The sequence below is a fragment of the Protopterus annectens genome, chromosome 14.part0, assembly GCF_019279795.1.
Source record: "Protopterus annectens isolate FY-2018-M chromosome 14.part0, PAN1.0, whole genome shotgun sequence".
NCBI lineage: Eukaryota > Metazoa > Chordata > Ceratodontiformes > Protopteridae > Protopterus > Protopterus annectens.
In genome coordinates this window covers 766,932,156-766,957,273 of record NC_056748.1, presented here as the reverse complement: position 1 = coordinate 766,957,273, position 25,118 = coordinate 766,932,156, and the positions used below count along the sequence as shown (strand labels likewise).

The window sequence follows — 25,118 nt, the reverse complement described above, 5'->3', positions numbered from 1 at the left end:
TATACAATGAATGGAAAGAAACAGCACAATTTATACTTGAACATTCTAGAGCTTGCACTGTAGAAGCTGAAAGTAGGTAAATATACATTTGCCTAATGAATACATAAAAGTCAGAATAGGTACAGTGAAGAATAGGTAGTAAAATTGTAAATGTATTTACAGACAGACACACACACACACACACAGACATATATATGTATCTGTGTGTATATACATTTTATTTATAAAATGAATGGTTGAAATGTTTAATGTGACAAAAATAAAATTGTCCAAAACACATTGATCGTTCATTATAGTGACAACACACCAGAATGATCCACACTACAACCAAACAGGAAAGAAATTTCCTTTGCCAATGTACTACCAATAACCTGACCAGTACTCTATTAGGGCACTGCAAGTGGAGTAACTGCCTCGGGCGCAGTTTGTTGGGGGGATGCCATCTCTCTATGATGCATACCAGTGGTCAAACCTGTAGCAAGAAATTTGCCTGGTCTAATTGCCTGTAGCAACTGCTAACTAAATTGTAGGAAGCAGTTTGCTACAGTTTAAGAGTAAAAAAAATGTGTTTTGTTAAGTAAAACCTGAGTGCTGTAGCACTCCATACAGGGTATAAATTGTAGCAAGCAGTTTGCTACAGTTTAAAAGAAAAATATTTATATTTTTTTTTTTACTAAGGAAGGAGGGTTGGGGTCAGGGCATAAAGATGGGACCTGATTGGCTCCTGCATTTCAGGAGCTCTAGATACCTGACAGTGGACTAGTGGTGCCACCTATCAGTTTTTATTCTGGACTATCCGGAAATCAAACTGATTATCCAGTAGTCCGGAAAACACTGAAGAAACTCCAGTATTCTGTTTAAAAAAAAGAAACAGATTATTGGAGTTTGTTAAATCGGTGGATTTACTACGCTTTTTACAGAAAAAGGGCATAAGGAACAGAAAAAAGAGGGCATCCACCATCAGCTGAGGTTGTGATGATGTCACAAAAATGGGTGGAAAATGGGCAGGAGAGGGGTGGAAATGGGTGGGGTTATGGACAGTGTGAGGGGGTGTGGCTTTGGTCTGGTTTAAGCCACAATGAAAGATGGAAATGCTATAGTGGACTTTTTATTTTTTTTTTAATTTTTTTTTTTTTGTTCTATTGAAAAGTTGGTGGTGTATCTGGTTACCTTACCAGTACAAAGAACATACCTTTTTTTTAGTTTCCTTTTCTTTTCTTTTTTTTTTTTAAGAGCTGGGGCAGGAGGGAAGGGGTGTGTCATGTCTCAGGCCAGCTGGTTGGTAGACTAGTAGATACAGCAAACATTGTTTTCCTTCTTTTTGTGCCCTTCCTTTGAAGAGCTGGATCAGAAGGGAAGGAGGCATGTCATGTATCTGGACGTGTAGTTAACACTGATAAGATTATGGTACATAGCTATAAGTGTCCTCTAGAGCAAAACTTGAAAGTTCATCCAGGTTATGTGGCTACATTGAGATGACTAACGCAGTTAACCCCCAATGTCCATCAGCTATTGCAATATATGTCCAGTGTTGGACTGTATAATTAACACAACAAGCAAGAACGTAATGAAAATTGCACACTATTAGTAAAAATCAAAAATCAATTCTACTTTATATCCCTAACAGTTCCCTAAAAATTGCATCATACTAGCTTTGATCTGCTCAGTCTATTCTTTGCAGCCAGATGTCTATAGCATTAGTGATTTTAAATTTCTAAAAATTACAGAAAATCAGAGAAAGGTACTTACAAAATATGGGTGTCAGCAGCCATCATTTGTTTACATAAGGGTGGAGGAGAGATGGCTGGGCTTGAGACTAATGTAAAGCTTATTAAGTGTATCTGTCCTTTCAAGGAACTGCATAGAAATTGAAGTCTCTGGAATGTGAGATCAGCTGTTGTTGTCAAAATCAGTATCAGATGTCTCATCCATTGTGTCACCCATGAATCTGCAAAATCTTTAACATTAGAATTTCAGCAGTTACTATAGTGTGGTATATACTTTGTTTATTTAGCTGACAATGACACCCATAGGTATAGGCATAGGAGCATCATCTAGTGAAGAGGGCAGATAACTCATGAAGATAGAGCACAAAATGCAAACAGGATAAAGCCATGACTAGTGTTTTCTTCAAAGTGGTGGACTCAATACCTGACAAATAATTTATGTCAAAGAGCACACTGCCACATAGGGATTCAAGAAAGATGAATTACAGACTGACATGAGTTCTGTCCTCAACACGTATTATACTTTAGCAGGATAAGGAGAGAAGGCGATTCACACTGTTAAGGAATCCTAAGCTGCCATCACTTCTTACAAAAAAAGACATTCTTAAAAAAAGACACATTTAATAATGGAAGCAAACCACAAGTGTTATGTAGTAACTGCCTTACCTGCAGAACTAAAGACAATGTGATTCCAGCACAGCAGACACCCATTAAACTAAACCCTCCAACCATGAGAGGCCGCCTTCCAAATTTTTCAACAGTGAAGCACTGTTAAAGAAATAAAAACAGATTTTAATTTGTGGCAGTAGTTTGCTGCTGGTATGCTCAAACTAGGCTCAAGAAAACATGCAGAAATGTCTTACATATATAGCAACATATGAAAAAAACTGTGAAACTCACTTGCAGTTTCCGCATTTTTTTACAAACAGTATTCTGTGGCTTTGGTCAGCCATGTTGTTCTACACACACAATATGATTACAGTTCCTGAAAGTCATATTCTTTGAGCTGTTTGGTGCTTCTGCAACATATTTTCAAGTTCAGAAATGGTTTGACTACAAGCCCCCTTCTGTGGTGCTACCTGTTCCCTGAAAGTAGTTTTGTTCTTTTCTAACCATATGTTTTAGCACTTAGCCTAAGCCATCAGACCTGGCGGTATTAGTGACAAATAGAGACATGGTCACTTCAGCAGACAAGCTAAGAAGTACAAGATATCATGAGTGGAACATGCTGAGCTGAGAAATTGCTTCCAGATTCAAGAAAAAAGAATTTACTGACTGGCCCTCAAAACTTTGCCATCTTCAGTCAGTGCTGCAAATAGGATTAAAAGTCCCAAAACAAAGCATCAGCTGCAAAACCACACTTACTAGGGTTATTCAAATCCCTATCAAATTCACTTAAACGGCACAGTGTTTTTCCCTTTTCCAAACTGAATTATACTGTTTGCCATGACCAGAGAATAAAAGGGAGATAAAGTAGATTTTTACAAAATAGATTAAAATTATCAATGGCCTATTAGCTAAAACATTACAGAGGAAAAATAAGCACCAAGACAAATATATGTCATCTTACATAAAAGAAATGGGTAACCATATTTCCAGATGTGTTTTGACCTCTCATGGCAGAACAGAATATTACAGAGCCTGTAGCAAATTTCAGCTACACAGTAAATGCTATGATAAAGGTGGTACTGGTATGGAAAATTCAAATAGCAGTAATAGCTAAGATCAGGGTTATCTTGCAACTCATGCAAGTTTGAAGCCTTAGAAAGCTGTTGCCAAAATCTGTGAACAACAATGAAAGGAAGAACTTGCTGTCTCTTAGCAGAGATCAGATACATACCTCTCAAATGCCCAGATTTTCGCCTCATATTTTTCATCTCTTCTTCATAAAATTTGTGTTTTTCTGGCAAATCACTTGGGCTTAAAGTCACTAAATAATGACATACATTTGAGTTTCAGACTTCATAACCTTCAGCCACTGCATGCTAACATAAATCTTGTGATTCTAACAGCTTTCTAAGTTTATAAGAGTGATATTTAAAATCGGTCTCTATTTTCTGGTCCCTTGCACCCCCCCCCCATTATTTTAGGCTTTGTTGAGATTTCCTGAACTAAAAGGTTGAGATATATGATCAGATAAGATGAAGGCAGGATGAAGGTTACCTGAATGCAATGTATCATGTGTTTCAGAATAAGAACAGATAAAACAACAGACCACACTAATTTACTACAAAAATTAGGAGGTGTAGTGCCCAACAGAATAAAAATGCTCTCATCAAGCTAAACAACCAACTCAGTGGACAAATAAAGTCTACCAAAGTCAAATCTGATGTAGATCTCACCTCCTAGGCCAAGGCCAACTACAGGACATTTGTTATCTACAACCAAACCCCAAAGGCAATGCAAAATAGTATGCAGAGATCATTGTTATTGGAGCCATCTACACAGAGCCAGAAAATATAGCAAAGGTCCTGGCAGACAAATTCAGCTCTAACTTTAGCTTCTCTTTCTCTTCCCCCCTCACCCTTCCCTCAGAAAATACCATCAAATATAACACACAACTATCACTAGGGAACAGGTCCTCAGTGCTGTATCTAAGGCCAAGAATACTGCATCAATGGGCCCTGACAATATCTCAGACTGCTTTCTAAATAGCATGAAACATGACACACGAAACCCTCTGGAATCACTATATAACCATGGCATCCAAACAGTTTTCATGCCTCACAAATGAAAAATGGCAACAATCATCTCTCTGCACAAAGGCATGCCATCTATATACCCTAGAAATTATGGACCCATAAGTCTTACTAGTCTCATGTGCAAACCCATGGAAAGATTTATCATGGAAATGATCAATAATGACATAGCAAACCTGTAGACACTGAACCCAACTCATTTTGTTTTGTCAGGGGCAGATCATGCCTACTCAACTTGGTGGACTTATATGAGAATGTCACCAAAGCAATGAATGAGGGCAAAACTCATCACACTACCTATCCTGACCTTGCTATGCCATATGACAAAATACACTACTCCAGCATCATTGACAAACTGAAGAAATTAGATATAAACCCTTATGTCACCCAATGTATAGGCATCTGGCTCACAGACAGGACCAAGGAAGTTAAAATTAGAGAGTCCACCTCCACAGAGAGGCCATTCACCAGTGGAGTTTGTCAGGGATCAGTCTTGGAACCACTCCTTTTTAGCATCTACTTCTCTAAAGTCAAGGCCAATTTCAAGGTCCTCTGGCTGACCACATTTGCAGAAGATTGCAGATTAGGAGTAGTCATAGAATCCCCCCACTAACACTAATGTTCTGCAAGAATATCTGACACAAACAAATAACTGGTGTCAAAGCCATAGACTAAAACTAAATGCCAAGAAATGTCTAACTGCACCTTCAGGAATTCAACCATCCCTGGTAACTACCATATTCAAAACACAATCCTAAGATATGACCCAGAAGTTAGAAACTTGGGGACACGTAGACAGTAATCTACTCTAGAACAATCACATGTCTATATCAATGATGAAATAATTTTATGTTGTGCAACTTATAATCAAAGGTATGGTATCTAGGACTAAGGAGGTCATTTTTCCACTGTCTTCATTAGACCAATCACTGAGTACACAGCACCCTTTTTATGTACCTAACCAGGACATCAAACAACTGGAATGTCCACAGAGGTTCCTCACTAAGAGAATACAGGGCATAAATAACATGTCTTATGTAGACTGCCTCAAAGCCTTATCTCTGTATTCTGTCTCCTGCAGATAGTTGAGGAGACATATTTGTCAAGAATACAAGGCATCTCTGGACCCCACTGTCATTGACCTATTTCACATCTGCAAAACAAACAGCACCAGAATTACCTGTTCTAAAGATTTAAACCTTACCTGTTGTATAAATTGGACCTGCTGGAAAGACAGATATATATCACAGAGACTACCCCTTCTCTGGAACAGGCTGCCCATTCATATGAAACTGAGTTCCTCCATAATCCTTTTCAAATGTAACTTGCACAACTGGATGGGGAACTGGAAATTCATCCCTGGTTTGTCATCTATGTCTCTAATGAACACAGGCAGCCTGTAAATGGTTCATGCCCCATGGCTTTGCTTGTAAATGTTTCACCCCTCAAGCCCCTGCTTACACTACCAAGGGTACCAGAACTTGTCAGAGATTTAGGATGCATGGCTGTGCTTAAAAGGTCACCAGTGGTCATTGGCCTAGTACACACCTATGAACTTCAGAGAGACAGAATTTAATGTGGTGAGGGTATGTCTCAAGCATGCATTTATTAACTCTGAATTCTGACAGAACATGGGGTCAACCAAAAGGGTGTACTCCTGAAAATAATGAACCTCTGCATTCAGAAATTAATATAAATAAGAGGAAAAGAAAGCTTCTGTACTGCTTACTGCCTCTCTGCTGCACAGAGATAAAGTCGTGAAAGCAGTCCAGATGTTCCAGGATCTGTTAGCAGACCAGATGCTGAATGAGCCTACAAGAGAGGGTGATTAATATGGACTAACATCAGCTTGCCCACTCTGAGGGAAGCACATGCTTGAGAACTGCAGTAGAGAAAGTATGGTCCCCTGTTGAGGGGAAGAGGTAGAAGGAATCCAAGGAAATACAGACCCATTACCTAACAGCAGTAGAATGAAAGCCACTGATACAATCCTGAGGGAATGGTTGGCAACTTTCTTTGGGGACCAAATTCCATTACAGCAAGCAACATCAATTCATGGCCTAAAGGATCTGCCAGTCAAACCTCACACAGTTTGCAAAATGGATTATAAGAAAACTTGACAAGAGACTAGTGGTAAATGTAGTTTTCCTGTGAAACTAGAAGAGCTGAAATAGGACCAAAACTGAGGAACTATAATGTTAGATGTCCAAACGGATATGCAGGGAGAGTTGTGGTGGGAGGGCTGATGTCAAAAACAAGGAAAGTGACTAGTGAAGTAACACAGAGGTCAGTTCTGGGTCCAGTCATGTGCTTCTTTCAGAAATATCAAAGACAAAATAGAAAATGATTAGCCTTTGTGGTGACAGTACCACAGATGCAGCAATGGGTGATGGGGGAAAACCTAAAGAAGGATTTGGAAAGGTTGACCATGTGGACAAAAAAGTGGCAGTTGTGTCTTAATGCAACAAATACAAAGTGCTACACTTGCACTATAGCACCCTGATATGAAGTATCATCTGGAGGAGTGGAAGTAATGCCAAAAGAAATGGAAAAGGATTTGGGGGTGTTAATTATATCTCAGCTGGAGCACCAGGAAGAGAGAGAGAAAGAGAAAGAGAGAGAGTAGTGGTAGAAGCAGACAGAATGGTGGGGTATGTCTACTGAAAGACGTAGGCTCCAGAAGGAAAGAAGTAATGATCCTAATCTACAAAGCCTTGGTCAGACCACCCTTTGAGAATGCATGGAGTTCTGTAGGCCATAAAAGGAAAGGGAAGTCAGGCTGCTAGAAGTCGTCTAGACAAAAACCTCCAGAAAGGCACATTGGATTGAGGGGACAAGAGATGATCAGAAACTAGAAGACCTGCAGTTTATCTCATGAGTGACCAGAAGAGGAAGGAGGGACCTCAGGAGTGACCAGAAGAGGAAGGAGGGACATGCTATCAGTGTACAAGATAATCAGGGTGATATGAAGGGGTCATCTGGAATAGGAAGAACAGATGGGTAAAAAGGAGCACAAAAGCAGCTGGTATGGACTATCCCATTAGTTGGATGTCTGAAAGTAATTATTCTTGAAGAGGATTGTGGAACCACAAGCTAGACTACTGTAATGGGTGATGGAGATGAGTAACCATTAGTATGATGAAGGCATCCAGACTTTGATCTTTAATGTCTTCTGGAGAAGACTGAGTTCAACGCTAGACATACCTTCCTAAGATATGCTAGCTGATTAAGCCTTTGATGTATGCACAGTTATCATAAGAACAACTATTTTATCAGATGCATCTGTAAGCTTCTCCTTCTTAACATTTGGAAACTATCAAGATATTGGATATTCTGATATAACTGAATGAGTATAGCACATTGACAAGTCACCATTTGAAAAACAGTTACAGTCACTAAAAGAAAGATTAGGCAACAAGCATATTTCTTTTTATATCTATCTACGATTCTTGGCTTCCTTTAAAAAGGTTGCCAGATGAAGCTTTTTTTCTTTTGGAACAAACAGCATGGTCAGCCTTATAAAAATATTATCTGTCATGGGGAGCTCTATACTTTTTTATGTGTTGGAGCCTTTGAACCTCAGTTTTGAGAGTTTGCATCAGTTGTGTCTTTGAATGTGCATAATAATGAAAGAACAGCATATTTCAACTGTTTTCTCTCTTATCATTTCACAATATCTCCTTTTTAAACAATGTTCATTCATTGGCCAGATAAAAAAAACTCATCCATATGTTTAACATTTTCTCCAAAAGTGATAACTTCATAAGGAAAACCAGAGGACTGGCAGGATGTGTTATCATGGTATGATGCAAATCTGGACCAAGAAAAGTAAGTCTGCCTTGAGCAGAATTATTCCTCTTCATCAGAAAACAGCTGCAAAATAGGCCTCATCAATTTTTCACCATCTTTTCACCTTCTTCTTCTACCAGTGATGGGACAGATGATAGTGCTGCTTAATCTGGGCCAGATCCTTTATTTTTCTCTCTTGTCCTTCCATCATTATTTCACATGAATTACAAGATGCATGCTTCCCATCTTTTTTTCCTTAGAAAATTTTGCAGCTTTTATAACATTGTTTCTGCCAAACAGGAAGATAAATCTTTAAGTCTTCTTAATGTGTAATTCAAGTTGAAGTTTAATTATTTGTTTGTTTTCCAAATATGCAATACAACAACATAATAATAAACATCATACACACAAAAGCAGACATAAATGTAAAAAGATGTGCTATATTAGGGAATATTCCTGACATAATGCTAATAGCATACAATAATATATTAAAACCAATGACAATGAAAATATACAAAATGAACACGTTGGAAAGGTTTGAATAAAAAGCCTGCTAAGAAGTACTATGTAACAATAAAATAAGATAAACATACAATTAAAATTCTTAAAGATTCAACACTAAATCCAATAAGAGTGTTTTAAGAGGAACTTTAAAGCCAGATAATATTAATTTGTTAAATGTCTGGCAATGCTTACATTTACCTGTAGTATGATGTGGCTCTAAACAAAATAGAAATGGAGTGCGAAGATCTTTATGAGCAATCTGTATACTACAAGTGCACTTGATAATGGATGTCGAAGAGAAAGATGTACCATCCAAACACATGTAAAATGACTCCATAATGAAAGCAGAATAAGTAATTTGATTCAATGTTCAAAGAAACAATAACTATGACCAAGGCCAAATAACTAAACATGGTTGCCACATCCAGAAAATGAATGACCAATGATTTTTGAAGAGCCAATGAGAAGACTCATATCCATGTCACTAATATGGGAAGTATGCAACATTGCACAGCAGCACTGAGTTCAGTGCAAGACCAGTACTATCCCTTGGAGTAGAGCAGGACCGCTGTGGAAAAATGGCCAAACCTATGCAGCTTTATTTGTAAGTAAACTGAAATGTTTAGATTTGTTCCTAAACTGACCCTCTGAAGTAAGATCTGCAGATTCTACAAATTAAATATGCACATATTGGCTTCTTTCACCGAATTCAGAATATCACTGAAAAACTTTAGAAGGAGTCAGCTGGCTTGCCATCTCCCAGGGAGCAGCTGTTATGGTTTGCAACTTGATTCACAAACATTGCAACCCAAACTTCTGCCATCTTTCAAAAGAAAGTTTACTCTACTGGTAGATAACTGAGAGCATCAGGAAAAAAAAACAACTTGAATGTTCCTAAGAAGGGGTATTGTCAGGAGACAAAACCCTTTACTGCTAGTAGTCCTATATCTTGGAATATTCATCCATTTGAACTACAGGCAATTCATAATTCCATTGACATGCAGAAGTAATTCATAAGACATTTTTGCTACCATAAAATGTAAAGGCTTCACTCAAAAGAATGCAATTACTTTATTCATTCCAGTCAATAGTTTGAAGTGTCTACTACTGATTATATATTCAATTAAACGTCTGCAAAGTATTCTTTATATCTAATGAATTGTTTCATTTAGGTATTTCTTCCTTTAGCATTCTTGATTTTTTTTTCTATACCATCTTTTGGTATTCTTTTTTAATATATATATTTATTTGTATTAACTCCTACCCCTTGGTTATCTGTATTCCTGCATGATTATGCTTTGCTTTTTCTTTTATGTAGACAGTTTCACATGTATAAATACTCTTGACCATCTCCACACCTCTGTAACTTATTGCTCATACATCAATGGCCTATGGTCTGGGTTGTGGTTGAAAACTCCACTATAAGCAGCTGATCTACAGATTAAGAAATAAAGGACAAACAAATGAATAAGGTGCTATACACATTTGCAGCATGCAATTCTATGTGTCAGTCAGTGGGAAATCTCCCCTTCTATAATAAGTTGCAATGTCACACTGAAACATAAGTAGACATAAGAAATAGCTTTGTAACTTCAGCCTTTACATCTATAGTAAGTAGAAAGAAAGACTAGCAGAGATCATTTCTGTTATTGAGATGGCATAAGTTCCCTTTGATTGCTATTAAGACTTTCAAAGTGCCAATGTTAAATTCTACTTAAAAAAAATGGTCATCATGACAAATGACTTAGAGATCCTTTCTCAGTGAAGAAGCTCTATTCTGATAGGCTGGAATATATTTGGAGATCTCATTTGAAGTCAGTGTGCTAGAGCAAGAACTTAGATCCAGTGCTTAGGGCTCTGGGGCTTGTCACGCCTCCTCAGAGTATGGAGAGTTTGTAATTTTTATGTGCTTTTCACCTCCTGCTGATTGCCAGCCATCAGTACACTCACAATTAATCAGCCCATTTATTCATACACCTGCTTCTACTGCATATCCCGGAGTGGCTACTGGATGAAGCTTCATACAGAAGAACACAAACAGTCGATATTTTAACCTAGCAATTTTTTTTTTGCAAGGAGGTTTGCCCCCTGCATACCTACACTGGCTATACAGGCAGACAGACACACATACATACACACCAACTTCACAATCTCACAACCATGGGGAAAAAAGAAATAGCAATAAAAAAGAGAAAAATACTAACAAAACAGCAAAAACAACACACATTCTGTTACCGAGTTTCAAGTCATGCAGCTGAGACTAACAAATGCAGGCTGTTCCACTTCACACCAAACTACGTTTAAGGCTGCCATTATAGCCTGATTCTTACATATGAAGTTCTTACACCTGAGATATTAGTTTCTTATTTTCAGAGCAGAGCTATATTGCTCCAAGTATATTTCAATTGAGTTAGACTACCCCATGATGATGCACTCTAAGATGTAACAGACACCATCTCACAGATCCTTTGCTCTCCAACATAGATATTATAAGATAAGTCTTACTGTTACTCTATCTGCTACTTAAAGAATAGCAGGACAATGAAAGAGAAATATAGGTCTATTCAATAAACTGTCCAAATCCACTGACAGCTCTCTCCCTCACTCATCCCCCCTCCACAAACACACACAGAAAATTATTTTATTACTTTTTTAAATAGCATTTTCCAGAAAAGATGTAAAATCTCCATACCAGTATTCAGGGTGGGGGGTGAGGCTACCCCATGCGCCTACCATCTCCAAGATGACAGTAAGTGATTACATCAACTTCTGGTAAGACACACTACCTGTAGTACACAGAGATATTACTCTACAGTATACTGGGCTCAGTGAATCCATCTTCATTGAATGTATCCCTGATAACCAAAAATAATATTATCCCAATGTGAGAGCCTCTGAGTTGAATACTAAGAAAAAACATGTGAAGCAAAGTCCAGAGACAAAGGTGGCTAAAAGCAGCATTCTGAGTCACACTGGTAGGAGAATCAGTAATGGATTACACTTTAGTGGGAAAGGGCATTAAGGTCTTTCACCTATGTGGACTACAGAATTTAGCTTACCGCTCCATATGCTAAACAAGATATTCAGCAGCTGAAACACTTCTGTTATATGGGATTTGGGTTCTGCCACCTCTTCATCAACTACTTGAAAACAGAGCCATCCTAAAATCACAGTGGGATTCAGGGAGTCAAGCAGAGTTTGAGCTTGGGGAGGAGGGATAAAAGTTGTATTTTCTGAGGGTCTGCCTCTCCCAAGTCTTTAAATTATATGAAGCAGAAGATAGGAGATAGACACGGAAAGGGATGGGTAGAGATTTCAATGTAAACTGAAAGCTGCGTAATAACATTAATAGTAATGGATCTTGAAGGCAGTCAACCTAATCTGCCAAATGCCAGGAATGCTAGCAAAAGGTTGGAGGAATTAGAAACCATTTACACTCAACCAAGGCAAAAATAATGATTTTGATGTATTCCTATTAAAAATATCCATCCTTTAGACATTACAAGTTATACGAAACATAAGGCAATCATCTTATTAAGAGATAAGCTTACTAGGATTCTGGAGCCCATTAATCATGATTACGACTTTCTCCAAACAACAACAGTATCTTTCAGATTAGGCTGGATCACAGGAAGCCTACCTTAGTGACATAACCAACATACCATTACTACTTAAAAAATGTTCTAAATGTTTCTTGTTCTAAATTCCTGAAAAAGCTGTAATATTATACAGACACCACTGTTTGCTAATTTAAAGAATTTTGTTTCATACAGCATTCATTAGGGTTGGAACGTCCATGTTGTCAACACTGACTTGCTACCAGTACACAAAGCATGCATTAGGAAAACCCCTGGTCAATAATAACCACATCTTAGAATGTTAGATCCTTCCTATTCATGATTTTACAATATCAGCTTCTGTCTAAACTATCAGATTCTTGCCAAATAATGAAATAATGGCAAAGTCAAATTTTCTGTCAGTTAGGTATGGTGGTTGCCATGTACTTATAAGCAAGGGAGCAAACCAAATCAGTTACTAATGAAGAGACTGAAGCTATTTTGATTAAATAAGCCAAAGAGAAAAATGCTGAGGTTAGATGGGCTACAAGAGGATTTGTGATTACCTATGGAGGACCAATCACTGCCACATTTGGTTCTAGAAACATCTATCCCTGACACATGAAATTAAGTTATAGAGTCAGCTATTTATAAAGAATGAAAAGATGCATGGCTATTCACTTCTTACAGATGTACAGGAGTCTTCAGTCATGATTATGAACTACGTATAGACATGCTGCCATATGGTCTGTTTTTGTTCACGCTGGAACTGAGTAATGTGGATATATAAGAAAAACCTCAACTACTTTGAAGTGAAGATATGAAAATACTTCATGAGTGGGTTTGTGAAGGGAAGGCAGACTTTTGACAACACCTTGAAGACTTTAGTTTTGATACATGATGCCAGTAACTCAGGTCCTCCACGCTTTCTGTAAGCCTTGATGTCAAAATGGCATCTGACAGTGTTAACTGAGACTTTCTGTTTCGGGTCCAAAGTATTTTGGCTTACCAGTTAGTTTTAGTGAACTACTGTGTAATACATATTTAGTTTGAAATGCTATATTTAAAGTAGCAGCATAACTGTCAACACCACACGTGGTAACACGTGGTAGCAGACAGTCTGCCTCTCCTTCTCCTTTGTGCATTATAGTTTGTGCCACTGGCACATTATTTGAAAAAAAATCAAATAAGGCTGGATATAACAGACTAGCAAGAGAATATATTTAGCATAGTTAACAGATGCCAAGCTGATATACTTGTTGAAGCTGGAAAGAGATTTTGGAAGGAAGTTCGCTGTATCTAGAACTTATGGGAAAATTATTAAGCTACAAAATTACTCAAGATAAAATAAAACTGCAGTCTACAAATTTCAAAACTGTGTAAGAAACTTCTTTGTGTGAAAGTTTTTCACTTCCTGTATGTGTAGTTAATCACTACCTATTAAAAAGCAGACAAAATCAGAAAATGCAAGCAGAAGTAGCAAACTTAAAAAGGTCCTAAATCAAAAAATAAAAACGTATTTTGAAATATTATTAATATTATACAGAATTATTAACTCTAGTAGGTATTAAAACTAATCCAAGCAGGGTAGACAGCTTGTTTCCAGTCAAAAATCCTTTATTATGCACACAGACAAGCAATACAGACAAAACAAAAAAATAAACAGAATGATAGTTTCATCCCAAACTTTCCGACTATATACTTGTTATCAGGTTCTAAATTCCAAAGCCCATAACACTGATGTTCAGAATCTCAAAATGACAATACCAAAAACTGACTATCACAAATGGACAACATTTCCCAGGGCAAGTAAACACTTGCCCGGAACGTGGACATATGCTCTTTTCCCCACTGTAGTGCAATCCCAGAGCTGGTATATATAGTTAGAGGAGTGTGGGGGTGCAGCCCCTCACCTAGGTCGTTTATACATAGGCTGATGTGTTGAACTCATGTAATGGACAAGTGTTTCCTTTCTGTGTGAAAAATCGGCTGTTCGTGATTGTCAGCATTCAATATTTTTATTTCAAGATTCTGGCGTTCACTGTTCTGAGATTCAGGATTTGAAAGGTAATCCTATCAGGTATGGGAGTGATTTATTTTGTTGTAAAACAGGTGTATTGGTATACATGTTAACAACTTCAGATCCCTTTCCCCATCCTTATCAGTGTGATATTCGAGCTGGTACTGCCCTACTTACTAAATGTCTTAATAATGTAAACCTTATATACTTTAAAAAAAATGTAAATAATTAATACTGATGTGATACTTCTTATTAAACATATTATTATTAAATTAAACAATGTCTGTGAATTTATGAAAGACATTACAATACATGGTTGGAAATATCTAACATTAGACAATTTGGCAATCAAAAAAATTGTATTTTGGCATCCAGACAAAATATATTGTCCAAAACATAATCTATTTTCATAAAATATTGTTAACAAAGATCGTTTCATCACCCTAGACCTATTCAGGTCTGTGTACAAGGATTGAAGCACCTTCACTCAACCTCCCTATTAGGAGGATATTAATAAATTCCATGGAGAATAACAGATGCAAAAATAGCCAAATCTTGACATACACTCTTGATTATCGCTGTATCAAAAACGTTATTAAAGAAAACTCGGGCATTGTCACAGCAAACCCTTATCTGGTAACATCTTAGGCAAAGCCCCATCCTTTGTTTACAGGAAGGCCAGGAACATTAGAGGTTTTTTGAATTTAAACCTAGGCTATAAGACAGAAACAATAAAAGATGTGAAGCTAATTGTACATTCTCTCTGTGTGTATGTATATCTAAAGGGCCCATCTCTATACCAGAAGAATGCAAAGTTCCTGTAATCATGGCTGCACAGGTAAAAACTGCACTCTCCAAAGCCAAGAACACAGCATCCATGGGACCTGACAACATCCCAGGCTACGTTCCACATGAACTACAGAACGAACTGGCACCCCACCTAAGTACCATGTTCAACCATAGCCTCACCTCAGGCTTTGTGCCCACTGAATGGCACACAGTGATGGTTATCCCACTCCACAAAGGGGGAGCCACCATGAACCCTGGGAACTACTGCCCCATTAGCCTGATGAGCCTGGTCTGCAAAGCTATGGAACGTATCATCATGGACCTTATACACAATGACATTGGTAATCTCCAAACTCTGGACCCCACCCAGTTCGGGTTTGTAAAAGGCACATCATGTCTGCTAAACTTAACAGACTTCTTTGAAGCGGTCACCAAAGCTGTAGATGAGGGTAAGGTGGTTCACACAGCCTATCTAGATCTTGCCAAAGCTTTCAACACCATTCCCCACTCTGGAATTATAGATAAACTCACTAAACTAGGTATAAATCCATATGTCACAAGATGGGTTGCCAACTGGCTCACTTACAGAACCCACACTGTGAAAGTAGCAGACTCCAAATCCCTCTTCAGGCCAGTGACAAGTGGAGTACCACAGGGTTCAGTCCTAGGTCCTCTCCTGTTTGGTATCTACTTCTCAGAAGTACAGCCTAACATGGAAGGTCTTTGGTTAATGAAGTTCACAGATGACTGCAAACTAGGAGCCATAATCGAAACTCCTAGTGATGTGGACATCCCGCAAAAGGGCCTCACTGAGGCAGATGCCTGGTGTCAAAGCCAGGCCTCAAGCTCAATGCCAAAATTTGCATTGTCATCCCTTTTGGTAAAAAATCTGTGCCCATGAACTACCATATAGGCGGTAGTCAAATTAATGCTGAAAGTGTGATAAGAGACCTTGGGACACAGGTAGACAGTAGTCTCTCCTTTGATAATCGCATCACCACAGTAGTCAGGAAATCCTTCTATGTGGCACACCTCATCACAAAAGGTTTCTCATTCAGGAAAAACGAGGTCATTGTTCCCCTCTACTCATTACTCATTAGACCCATTATAGAGTACAATGCCCCCTTTGGTATGTACCTCTCAAGATATCTACAACAACTAGAAAGGCCGCAGAAATACCTCACAAAGAGGATTACCGGCCTCAAACAGATGCCCTATGCAGGCCGTCTCAAAAAAACTCCAGCTTTACTCCATCGCATATCGCCTACTCAGAGGTGATTTCTGCCTAACATACACAGCTATGTCAAACCCAGAGATGTTGGACATGCTCCACTTAAAGAAATCCCAATCCCTCCAAGCTACATGCTCTAGGGACATAAATCTTGTCACCACAATAAACTGAACATGCTGGAGGAATAAATTCCTGTCCCAGAGACTTCCCATACTTTGGAACAGACTACCTATCTATATCAAACAAAGCTCCTCATTAGCACTCTTCAAGAAAAATCTTGATGATTGGATGGGAGATAGGAAATTCACCCCAGGGATCACTTCTGTGGCTCTGCTCGACAGGGGCACAGGAAAATAATTTTCTTGGGTGGCGAAAGCCAGGGTACCTTTTTGGGTAGGCTTATATAGACCCTAGGGCCAACAGCCTAGTACCTACCTATGAACCTATATATACATACAGCAAGGTAATAGTTTTTTATTGCCCTTATTTAAAGAAAAGCATTAAGACCGGTGCAGGGGATGACTGTAACACTACAAAACTTATTTACAGGGCACAGTGCAAGAAATGTGATGCATTTTATGTGGGCAATACTAAAAAAAAACTTAAGAATAGGATTTCATGTCATCTGGCAGAAATCCACTCTGGTTGTAAAAACAATGCGCTAGCCAAACACTTTCTCTGCACAGAAGACACACAGGCTTTAAGTTCCCGATACTGGATCACATGGACATGGGCGATCTTGAAGGTGATATCCTGAATGTACTGGAAAAAAATGTGAACTCTTATGGCAATTAAAGCTGAACTCTTTCAGAAAGCCCAAACTAAATTATTACTGTTCACTTAAAAGTCTACTGAACTTAAATAATTGCCACATTGTTTACAGGACTAATTTTATTTTATTTTTCCACTATCATTTTTTTTCCAATTTTCCATGATCATTTCTTTCCAGTTGTTTTTAAAACAATGATAAATAATATTTAATAATAATGTATAATGTGTTCCTCTCATCATGCCTCATTTAACTTTTAAATAGAGTATATTTTTTCCACTTTATTGAAAATTATTTTTAATATCGGTACTAGCTAATTATTCTTTGTCACACATGTTTTAGTTATTAATAGTTTTTTTAATTTAATATATTTTGGGTTATTATTTTATTTTTTTAAGTATTGGTTTTAGTGGTATTTTATACAGCGTGTTCACTGCTTTTATAAGGACACTATTTTTGTCCCGCACTGGCCAGCATGTAGTAGACGTACTTTTCCTGGTTTAATTTACTAATTAAATGTACATTTAAGGTTGTATTCTTGTTTTAATTTTGGTTTACTGTTTTTTTAATATGCATATTGGTTACTTTTAGCTAGATTTTTTACAGATATATATTTTTAGGGTTCTTGTACACAGACCTGAAGAAGTCTAGAGGGGCCAAAAGTGATATTTGCTAACAATAATTTAAGGAAATAGATTATGTTTTGGATAGTATATTTTTTCAAGATTCCAATATATATATATATATATATATATATATATATATATATATATATATATATATATATATATATATATATATATGGATCTAGGACATTTGCTCGACTGAGCAAACGACCGGGCATACTTACGCGAAATTGCTTTTCACCGAAGAAGCACTTTCGCATAATTATGATTGTTGCCGAGGCTGTACTACGGTGCGGGTAAGGGAAATTTCTCTTTTCCCCAATGTAGTGTGGTCTCGGAGGGAGAATATTAAAGTAGGGGGGTGTGGGTGGCACAGCCCCCCACATGGGGAGTGCAGGGGGGCAAAGCCCACCCTGCTAAAATGTAAATTTTTTTTTTTATTTTGTCACACGCTTTAACGAAAGTGCTTTTTCGATAAAAGCGCTTTCATTAAAGTGTGTTCAGGTTTTATGGATTTGGACGTTTGCTCAGTTGAACAAATGTCCTAGATCTATCTATATATATATATATATATATATATATATATATATATATATTTTTTTTTTTTTTTTTTTTTTTCATTGCCAAATGTTCTAAAATTTGAATATTTCCAAACAAGTATTATAATGTCTTTGATAAATTAACAGACTTTGTTTAATAATAATCTGTTTAATAAGAAGCACCAGATCATTATTATTTTTTTAAATTTTATTTAAAATGCATAAGGTTTAAATTATTAGGACATTTAGTAGGGCAGTTCCAGCTTGAATATCACACTAAGGATGGGAGAACGGATTTGAATTTGTTAACATGTATACCAATACATTTTGTTTTACAACAAAATAAACCACTCCCATACCTGATATCAGGCATATAATCAGAAAGTTTGGGATGAAACTATCTTTCTGTTTATTTTTTTGTTTTGTTTGGATCGCTTGTATGTGTACTTAATAACAGATTTTTGCCCGAAAATAGACTGTCTACTCTGCTTGGATTACTTCTGAATACCTACTAGAGGTAACAATTCTGTATAATATTAATAATATTTCGAAATAAGTTTTTATTTTCTGATTTAGAACATTTTAAGTTTGTTACTTCTGTTACCATTTTCTGGTTTTCTCTGCTTTTTAAGATATACTGATTAACTAGACATACAGGAATTGAAAAACTTCCACACAGAGAAGTTTCTTACACTGTTTTGCTTTGGACCTACTATACCTGTATAATGGGTTGTTTGAGACTTAGGGGATACCACAGAGATTACTTCTTTTAGGCTACAAATTTCAAACTCTCCTTCTATTTACAAGGTATGTGCCATTATTTATGAAGTCATAGCTCCTTTAAAAATCTGGGATAGGATTGCTACCATTATTTGAAACAATAGTGAGATTACTTACAATGAAATATCAAGGAGTCCAAAGCTTCCCTAAACAGGTGAAAGACACTTCTCCTGAATCTCTCCAGAAAACTACAATAAATGCTGATCTATATTTTCCCTTAGCATTACATGCATTTCAATAACAGTTTGACTGCAAGCCCCAGAATAGCAAGACTGAATGAATGAGAATGCAGACTTGTATATTTTAAGTTTTAGATTGCTTTGTCCTTTGAGTATTTCTTTTCCTCTAAGGTATGGTGATCTCAGAGTCAGTATATGAAGGTTCGTTGAGTGTAGACTGGCTTTCCTCCTACATTAAGTGCATAACTTTAAATACTTTCTAAAATGGGGTGTGTGAGGAATTGATGAACCATTGGCAGTAGTTAGGTGTTCTGACTGACCAGAATTAGTGGCCCAGTCCTTTCTGTTATGCAGCTATACAGTAAAGTCTACTACGTTCAGAACATTTGTCTGGAAATGTTTATGCAAATGCTTCTATATGCAAAGCAGATTACAGTAAATCTACCCTGGTTCATTAGCAGATCACTGAAGACATACTCCAGGAAATAGAAATAACTGGGGGAAATTCAGCTTGCTAGCTAACTTAAGAAAGATCTTCAAGACCTAAGAAATCATATACAGCTATAGATGGCATATCTACTACCCCGATTACTTCAGTTATGATATGCTGATTACAAAATCTGACTGACATATGGTAGCATTTTTGTCACTAACAGTATAATTAATGAAAAAAGACCATCATTAAGAAATGTATGACACAAAAGGAACCATATACAACAGATGGTATACCTATAATGGAAGGCAACTATGATATGGAAGATTCTTTAATGGCTGAGAATCTGAAACAGACATTCCTAAACAAATGGTTACTATGGCTTATGTATAATAAGTCAGTAGAAGAATAATACATTTGTAGCGGGAGTAATAGACTTTAGATACCACTGCTCGGATCTGGAACCCCATATCCAGTGATGCACTGCATGCTTTCGTGAAGCAGCCAAAATGTCTTAAATTATAAGCACTATATTGAGCTTTATCCTATCTAAGAGAAAGATGAACCCTGGCTAGCTAATGTATGTACAGACACACGCAGACACACACACACACACACACACACACACACACACACACACATATATATATATATATCTATATATTATGAATATTTGCAATAAAACCTCAAAGTACTGAACATCAATGCATCCATCTTAAATATTCAAAAGTCAACCTACTGAAAAAACAAAAAATCTAATAAGAACTATTTCAACTACTGTGAAGTGAAGATATGAAGATACATCACAGACTCTGAAACAGGCAGAGTCAGAAGAATTTACCTTTGCTGCGAAACTCACTTGAAGGGACAAGTGAGATCATGCCCTATTTTACTCATTCAAATGTATGCACATGTATACATGTGGATGCATATAATCATGTCTAACTATATATCTTTTCAATATATTTGTCTGTGTGCATGTACATACATATACACACACATATTTACACACACATATTTACACACACACACACACACACACACATATATATATATATATATATATATATATATATATATATATATATATGTTTACTATCAAAACATTGAACGTCAGAACGTAAACCGTTCAAAAATGTAGTTTACATGTTTGATATGCTGCATATTAATTAGGGTGGAATATCAACAAGGTAATTGCGGCGAAATCAAATTCGACATTTGAAGTCTGTTGTCCTCTGCACTGTTTCAAATAATGCAGTAAGTTTACACGTACATGCCTGCTTTACAGCAGTATTAACATACCAGATCCGTACCACACAATGCTGACAGTCATGTTTTTGCAGGGGGCAAGCCCCCTGCACCCCCCACAGCCCCTGCTACTTATATTCCAACTCCAAGATCGCACTACAGTCAGGAAAAGGGTAAATCTCCCAATCCGCACTGTACCACAATCTCTATACATAACATTGGTCACATATAAGCGAATGCACAGTTGCATTTGCTGAAAAGGGCATTCACAGAATTGAAGGTTGGCAATATGGAAATCAGCCAAATGACATTCGGCATTCCCATGTTCGCCATATCTTCATTCTGCATTTTGATAGTAAACCATATATATATATATATATATCTATATCTCCATCCATCTATGCTCAGCCCCTTTTCCCATTTTTCACATGGGGTTGGGGTGTCATTTCAGCAGTGACAATCATATATGCATACATATATAAATATATATAGGTTACCACTGGATGATCAAAATGCCAAAATGTCGACATTTATATGGCTAAGACCATTTTTCAACATCTAAAAAATAAATAAATAAATAAAATAAAAACACTACAAATTTCTAACACATTGCTGGCAAGCCCCCCTGCACCCCCCACATCCCCCGTAACTTAAATATAACAACTCTGAGATTGCACCTAAGTGCAGAAATGGAAATCTTTCCATTCCGCACTGTACTGAGATGTCGGTTCCGCATTGTCGGCATTGCAAATGTCGATCATATGGGCTCAGCCATATGAATGTCGGCATTTTGCAGTCTCGACAATGTGAAGGGGACAGATATGTGTGTGTGTGTGTGTGTGTGTGTGTGTGTGTGTGTGTGTGTGTGTGTATGTGCATTTGTATCTGTGTCTATAGATGATCATTGACTGTTCTATGATTCATTAACTGATTATGCCATTCTGGGTGCCTGCACCATGGCTAGAAAAGGTTCATATAGGTCAGCTTACTTGTCAAACAAATGCAGTGTTGCAGTTACTATCATCATGTAACACCTCTACTCCCTTAAGTTAGACCTGCTGGCTGTGTTTGAACATTCAGACTTCTGAATAAAACTCTATAAGTAGAACTAATTAAGAATCTATTCAAGAATATATTTTCTAACAATCTTAGCCAGAAATAATTGTATTATTATACAAGAACTATGCATTGCCGGCAGAATGTTTATACAATCAGTCAGACCAAGAATTTTGTGCTCACTCACTTCATTGTTAAGAATATTTACATGATATATTTCCTGCTGTAACAAAGGACAGCATCAGCATCATGCAATTAAAAATTCCAGCAGAAAAGCCATGAAAAATAGTGCCTATGCTCATGACATATGACAATGAATATATATATATATATATATATATATATATATAGATATATATATATATATATATATATATATATATATATATACAGGAAAAAATAAAAAGGAGTTATTGCTTGAACATGTAATGCTGGTCGGCAAGGAATAGCCTTTTATTATAATTTTAGCCTTCTGAGATTTGTACTGTTGCACAAAGCTAGATCAACAGCACACAGATGCTCACACTGACCTAATACTTTGTATTCACTACTGCCCAAACACAAGAGGTTTGAAGGAAAATTTGCTATTTAGCATTACTTTACTATTTAAGACACACACACAGCCTACTAGCTTCTCACAGGACCTATAGGAATCCACTGATACCATTCTAGTATCAGGATGCAAGGACTTTGTGTCCTATGTATGCTGGTAACGGACAGAACAGGATCTTTTCTGTATCTCAGCAGACGGTCAGCAACTTTGTTAGGCTGGGGGAAGGCAGGAAGCACCAACTTAAAGCAGTAAAGTATTGACAGCAGAACAAATCGTTGTAATTTTATAACCAATCTCTTTCTGTCCGTCGGGTACAATTCATGACTCCACTTAGGACCAATAGAGATGACAGAACTATGAGTCTGCTTGAGTAAGTGTGTGCTGCTTGCCTTAAACTTTCTAGCCTACCACTTAAATGCAATCTCATTACTGACAACACCGGCACAGGCAGTTATACCTCCAGTCTGCTTCACGGGAGGGAGGAAGGCAGCACAGAGGGCCCAGGCTCCCAGCCTGTACTACATTATGTTTATTAAAGGTAGGCCTAGCCATGAAATGTCACTCTTGGGAGCTGAATGCCTGCATTACTCTCTCTAATTGTCAAAAATCTAATTCAGTGTTATATGGCTTAGGCCAGCCCTGGGTTAAAAATATGAACTGGAGCTGGGGGCAGCCTATAAATTTTGTGCTTCACTGTGCTAACTCTCCAGCTAAGTGAGACAGTGAAGGAGACTTTTTTTCTTTACTTTTAAAGGCAACCATTCTGATTAAAGATAGCATTCTGTTAATGTTTATAGATCAGGACCAAGTTTATTTCTTTACCTCTGTTTTGATGGTGTATCCAGTTTTGTGTAGATCTAATAGGAGAAATGCATAATTTCTCTAAAATAGCAGCAAAACAATCTATGAAATAAACCACAGTATTTCTATTTGCATACTTCTGACTAACAAGCTATATAGACTGATAAATATGTCATACTAGGCTTCCTAAGTTAATTTAAAATAAACCAGCTGTTCTAAGGTGTCAGCACAATGTAATTTATGCAAAGGTTTAATAAGTGGTGGTAGTAACGGTACAGAGAGACCTGTGAATATGTGTTACAAGAGTAAGCTAGATATAGTAGCATGAATCAAAAAACTGCACCATACATTTAGTGCAGGATGAAGGAAGAAATTAGAAACAGTATCGTGGATGATATTAGAAACCCAAAAGACTTGGAGAAATGAATCCAAAAGAAACACATATGTATATGTGTTTGTACACTAACAAATAGTACAGCTGCAGAAACAAGCTCCCATCATGATAAATGAAATGCAAGTAAACATCTCAGAATTGAATAGTCCCCTATTTGTTCCATTGTCATTTATACAACTTGATTCATCTAAAAAAAGTAAGCTTCATCCCCTTTTATGCACCGTGTAACTGCACTGCATTGAATGACTACTTAAATAACTTGCCCCACGCTTAAATATTGTACCAGTTTATAACACACCTGATAGGTACCACTAAATGGCCCTCACATATATTTCTCAGTCTCTGGATGTGATAGTACGATCTCATTCATTACATTACAGAAGTAGCACTTGGCTTCCACTTTTTATCCCATGTCTTACAACTACCTACCTCTATATTTATTATGAAAACTAAAAAGTAGCATCAAGGAATCTTCTCTCACATTTTTACTGGTGAATTCATTACACTGCAAATAGTTGTGCACTGGCAGGCAATGTATTCAGATCCATCCTCGAATTCTTAAAAGGCAGTACAACTTCTCTCTTTCCTTCACAGTGACACTAAATAATGAACAGTGAGTTCAGCATGTGATGACTGGATTCTGAGTTAATAGAAATAATAAACTTCTTTTGAAGTATATTGATAATAAAAGGAAAATTACAAATCAGAATGTTACACCAATAAAGATGTAATCAAAAAATAAGTTAAAGAGAACTTACTTTTTCTGAACATATTGTAAGAATATTTAAGGATGTCTTAGAAATGGAAAGTCAGTTTGTCTTAGTAGTAAGGAAGAAAGACTGCCTCAATCAGCAAAATAGAGAAAAAAAATTGCCTAAACGTTAAAAATGCCTTGTATCCCAGGAGTAAATCCCATTAAAGCAAGTATATCATGCAATGGTAGCCCCCTTTGTTGATTTCATTATTTAATTGGTTAATAAAAATATAACAACCACCACTATTTCTGCAGACTAGAAAATTGCTCAGTTAGTCCCTGGTTACACATAAAAAGGCATGGGATGATGATGTGCAAACTACAGACCTATCAGTCTAATATCCACTGTGGTCACATTAGTAAAAAACATTATCATATGCCCATTACAAGTTAATTTTGTTGTCCAAGAATTAAGGACAGACATTCTATATTACAAGCAGTATATGGCTTTTTTAACACTGTCAAAGCTACACATAAATGTAACATCAGATGAGTTATGCATAGATGTTATTATTTGACTTTAATGATCATGACTGTTGTTCTGCAACCTGCTGGCAATAGGTGTGAATACATTTTAACTAAGCAGATTCAAGAAAGGATATATGTTATCTTTGAGGGGATAAAGCTAGGGCTAATTATAGGAAAATTACATTACCTGGAGCACCCCAAG

The 25,118-nt window shown here is 37.0% G+C and overlaps 1 protein-coding gene across 1 annotated transcript in view; it reads right to left on the bottom strand.

Moving 5' to 3' along the window:
* LOC122788725 (solute carrier family 2, facilitated glucose transporter member 5-like) overlaps positions 1–25,118 on the bottom strand; it is a 569,090-nt gene that overhangs the window by 173,636 nt on the left and 370,336 nt on the right. Inside the window, exon 9 of the mRNA XM_044055616.1 lies at positions 2,394–2,495. Within this exon, the coding sequence (XP_043911551.1) occupies positions 2,394–2,495 (102 nt within the window). The remainder of the gene's footprint in view (positions 1–2,393; positions 2,496–25,118) is intronic.